The sequence below is a fragment of the Medicago truncatula genome, chromosome 5 (assembly GCF_003473485.1).
Source record: "Medicago truncatula cultivar Jemalong A17 chromosome 5, MtrunA17r5.0-ANR, whole genome shotgun sequence".
In the NCBI taxonomy this organism is placed as follows: domain Eukaryota; kingdom Viridiplantae; phylum Streptophyta; class Magnoliopsida; order Fabales; family Fabaceae; genus Medicago; species Medicago truncatula.
The window spans coordinates 4173308-4177873 of NC_053046.1; the positions used below are offsets into that span (position 1 = coordinate 4173308).

Consider the following 4566-nt stretch of genomic DNA (forward strand, 5'->3'; position numbering starts at 1 on the left):
TATCGTTTTTGTGTTTGTCTTTTATTTTTGATCAATTGATGCAAAAGGCAAAGTAACCAAAGACTAAAACAGTTTTCTTTATATGATCATAGTTGCTAATTAGATCCGAAAGGAAAACTTATTATGATCATACTTATGGACTTGGTTAAATGAATTTAGGAATGAACAAATTTAGATGTAGGAATCAAATTTAAATTTAAGTTGAAAATGTATCCACTCAAAAGGCTTGTGTAGCACATCAAAAGCTTCAGCTTTGATGGAGAAATTACACAAATCTATATCCTATTATGTGACAAATAAAAAAAATATCTATAAGACAGAGCAAATTGGTGCTCTGCACTGCTGTGGAAGGTGAATCTGCAAGCTATTACTTCTTGGATGGCATCATTGGGAACAAAGAGTATCTTTTGAGATGGATTCTAACAAGTGGTGGACAAATACAATATTTCGAGTATATGATTTGATTTTCAATAAATGTAGAACCTTACTCTATACACCCATACAAGGTTGCTTTGGGTAGGCGACAAGCAAATAACGATGCTCATTTTATTTCACGAGCATTTCCATCGGATGCTCTTTCCATTGTTTTTTATTATGTTTCAATGTTTTCACTAATTGTATCCTTAAAAATTGGATTTTCAAGTTTTTTGTATTGTTTATTTTAGTCTTTGTAAAATTGTTACTCTTTTTTCATTAATTTTGAATAATGTTTTTTCATTGCTATGTATCTGTATAAGTAATTATAGTACTTTTTTGGTAGATGTGTATCTAACTATTTTAATCCATAAAAAAATTAAATATTGTACATAAAGATGAATAGTATTTTATAGACTAAAAAAATAGCAATGATCAAAACGAGAACAATAATATAACATTATTGCTTTATTTAAAAAACATTATTACTATGACAAAGTACAAAAACAAAATGACATAGACTAAAAACAAAATCTGTCAAAAAATTATTATTAAAAAACAAAAAATAGCATTTTTTTTTTATGCTCCCAAAAACTAGCATATTTATTTTTGGGAATAAAATCTTTTAATGATATTGTACCCAAAAAAAAAATCCCATGCTTGCATCAACACAACAGATAATGTCGGCGGAACATAGAAAAAGTCCAAAGAAAAACACGAAATATCGAGAAAAGAAATATAATCACACAATTCACACATGACAAGAAAATAGAGAAACAAACAAACAAACAACATGGAGACAGAACAACAACACCTACTACCAGCATACGATCCTCTCTCCCACGTTGCAAAGAAGGAACTCTCTCATATCAGATCAGCCCAGAAAGCAGTTCATCTTATCCCTCTTCTTGTTCTTCTTTGTGCTATCATCCTCTGGTTCTTCTCTTCCCCTACTAAGGTTCTCTTCTGTTTTTTCAATTTTCAGGTTTTGATTTGTTTGAAACTGCCATATTTGCTAACTGCTTTAATTTTTGCATATGTTATTTGCAGATTACATAATTTGATAACGGATGCATAGTTTCAGCATAAGAGAAGAGGATTAGACAAGCTTCAAGTGTTATTTTGTGATTTGTTTTTCATTATATTAGATTGTTTGGATTGATCTAATTAATTATAAACAAATATAGAAAGAAACAAAATTATATAGTGTTGTATTTGTATAAGACTGGATGGAATCTAGATAGATATTTGTGCATCAATAGATTGGTTTCTATGTTTCTTGTTTCAGAATCACTCTTCCATTTTTATTGTATTGTAACTTCATTGATTTTTGCTATATCATAATGAAGACTCATATTGCTAATGCATCTGTAAGACTGTAACTATCCTACAACTGTTCCGATGGGATTTGAACAAATTTATCATCACTGCTTCATAGCAACTAGGTTAAATCTCCCATGATAGGTAAAATCATAGTCATTTTCGGCAAGCCAGTCAATAGGTTAAATAATGAGTAAAATGCCATATAATTATATAAGTACTAGCTGTACTTATCTACGTTCGGAAAATTTCAAGACTAGTTTATGTTTATATCGTATATTGAACACAGTATTTTTCTTTACATTCATTGAATAGAGTGTATATATTCAGGTATACATAGGGTGGGGAGAATAGTGAAATGGATTGAGAAGAAATGAAATTCCCTAACTCTTGACATCACAACAATGTCTTTCATTGTGTCAGCCTTGATTTTCATCTTTGTAGACTCTCGCTAGTAAAATTTGTGTGCTCCAGCAATGGACCAAGCCTTATTAGCTTAGGTATGACAATATTGTTCCTAACAGAACACACCAGCGGGTTATCCCACTGCAAAGCCGAACCCACAAGATTTGCCCGTATGGTTAGTGGAAATATGCGCGGCCATCTTTCATTGCCATATGATCTAAAAGCGTCTTCGATAGAAGAGTCATCAGAATCAATTGCTGCAGCAAGCTTTTTAGCAAGAACCACTGCATCCTCAAGAGCACAACAAGCTCCTTGCCCAAGATTTGGAGTCATTGGGTGCCAAGCATCACCAACGAGTACAACTCTACCTGCAGAAACAGGTGGACTTGTTGATGGCCAAAGCCATCGATCCACCAACGGAGTCCTGATTATAGTGTCATCCGGTGTAGAATCCATTATGTTTAGTAGCTCTGGAGGCCAGTTTTCCACTAGATCCTTAGCTTGCTTCTTTAGCACCGATGGCTCAGTTGTTTTAGGACCTGCCATTGAACTCAACTATTTTTCATTTGAACAATAAACTCAGTAATTTAATCATACATGGACTTATTAGTAACAAGTAACAACCTGGAGATGAACTGTTGAAGCAGATAAACCAATAGACTTTGGTTGGAGAAACAGGAACATATCCTGCGCGTAACCCTTTTCCATAGATGTAATTCACCCGTGGTTGAAAAGGTTGTCCGTCTGAATAGGAGGCAAGTCCACGGAAAGCACAATGACCAACGAACTTTGGCTCAGAAAATCCCATCCACTTAGCTATCGGTGATCGAATTCCGTCGCACCCTATTACAATCTGTTTATACATGGAATCAATTTGTTAAGACTTTTTAGGACTAAAGCTTCAGAATTGGCTATTAATGTTTATGTCTGTAAGATCCTTTTGTGCAGTATGTTTTCATGGTCACAACCAATCATGTGGTTAGCTTAATAGTATGTTTTTTTTTTCATCAGAATCATGTTTAAACACAGTTGGAACAGAAACCAAATGTTTTGTCAACTGAGTTTGTAAATACTAATAAAATCATGGTTGAATAAGTAACTTTCAACACCAAACACACCATAAATTACAATGACTAACCTTTGCAACTAGTTTAGACCCATCCAAGAATTCCAATAAGGTATCCCCATTTGGACTTGGTTCAATCTTGACCAACCGTGAAGAATATTGAATGCTATCAGGAGGTAACTGAGCAGCCAAAGTTTCCAAAAGTACTCTCCTCTCCACTGCACGCACCTCTTGGCTGCACAATACCCCTTATGCATTTCATAAATATTCAACCAACAATAGTGTAACAATGACAAAACCAATAACGTCCCACAAGTACAACTTGGATGATAAAATGATGCATAGACTTCGGGGCCGTGAGTTCAAACGCACAATTTCTCACTTCTTAACACTTAATGTATTCGAGTTTTGCCGCTAGACTCTTTGAAAGGAGAAAAAAACCAACAATGACAAAACCAATAGTGAAAATATCTAAGATGAGAGACTATTATATCAGGCACCAATATCTAATAATACACTAACACATCATATAGTCGGTGTCGTGTACCCTTGTTGGTATTTGACAACATGTGTCAAATACCAACGCATCTTTAATCAGAAGTGTCGGTGCTTCATAGCTATTATCAAAGTTAATATGGACCGTATATAATTACCTTTCATCCTCTTCTTTGAAATTGAAGGCACGTAGTTCTCTTCCATCCTCAGACTTCACCACCATCCTGTACAGCTGATATTATGAACCAGCTCAAGCTCAGCTAATATATGCATTGTGCAACCAGGCAAGTGATAAAAATTAAAACTAACAAATTAAGTTACCCTTGAATTTCTAAATATTGAGTTCTGAGGTAATTTGCTACTCCAATGGAATCAAGTACACTCCACCCATTCTTGAAAAGGGTGAGTGAAGTTCCACCGGTTCGAAGTGACTCTGACTGCTCCAGCACAAGAGACCGAACACCAAGCCTGAGAATTCAACAGAAGCGGGTACAAATAAAATGTTAGAAAAAACATGAAAGTGATGGTAGAAAATGAAGAGATTGAGAGCTAGAGTTGAAACCTGTGAAGGGATAGAGCAGTTGCAAGGCCTGCAATGCCACCACCCACAATGACAACATGTTCCTTTTGGACTGAAGATTGAACCTTGATTAATTTGGAACTTCTGAGAGATCCAATTCTGGTATGACAAGTTGGAGATTTAAGAATCATAAAAGACGAGGTTGTTGTAGCCATGGACATGTTCAATTCAGATTGTGTTTGATCGTAGCTACTAGCTACAGGTAGGTATTACCGTTGAGTGGTGGCGAGATTGTGTGCTGTGTGTTCAGCTTTGGGCCACATAAACTAGTGGTAGTGAGTACGTT

The 4566-nt window shown here is 35.1% G+C and overlaps 1 protein-coding gene across 2 annotated transcripts; it reads right to left on the minus strand.

The window, feature by feature from the left end:
* Positions 1-1921: 1921 nt before the first annotated feature.
* Positions 1922-4566, minus strand: LOC11436491 (monooxygenase 3). 2 transcript variants are annotated; one of them, XM_024784660.2, is made up of 6 exons: positions 4263-4566; positions 4022-4168; positions 3859-3932; positions 3278-3440; positions 2764-2992; positions 1922-2678 (listed from the first exon to the last, which is right to left on the minus strand). In XM_024784660.2, exons 3-6 carry the CDS (start codon positions 3921-3923, stop codon positions 2167-2169), a joined length of 969 nt encoding a protein of 322 aa, XP_024640428.1. In that variant the 5' UTR covers positions 3924-3932; positions 4022-4168; positions 4263-4566; the 3' UTR covers positions 1922-2166. The 2 variants fall into 2 exon arrangements, with proteins under 2 accessions (XP_024640428.1, XP_003611371.1); XM_003611323.3 differs by having other exon boundaries at positions 3859-3924; positions 4263-4565.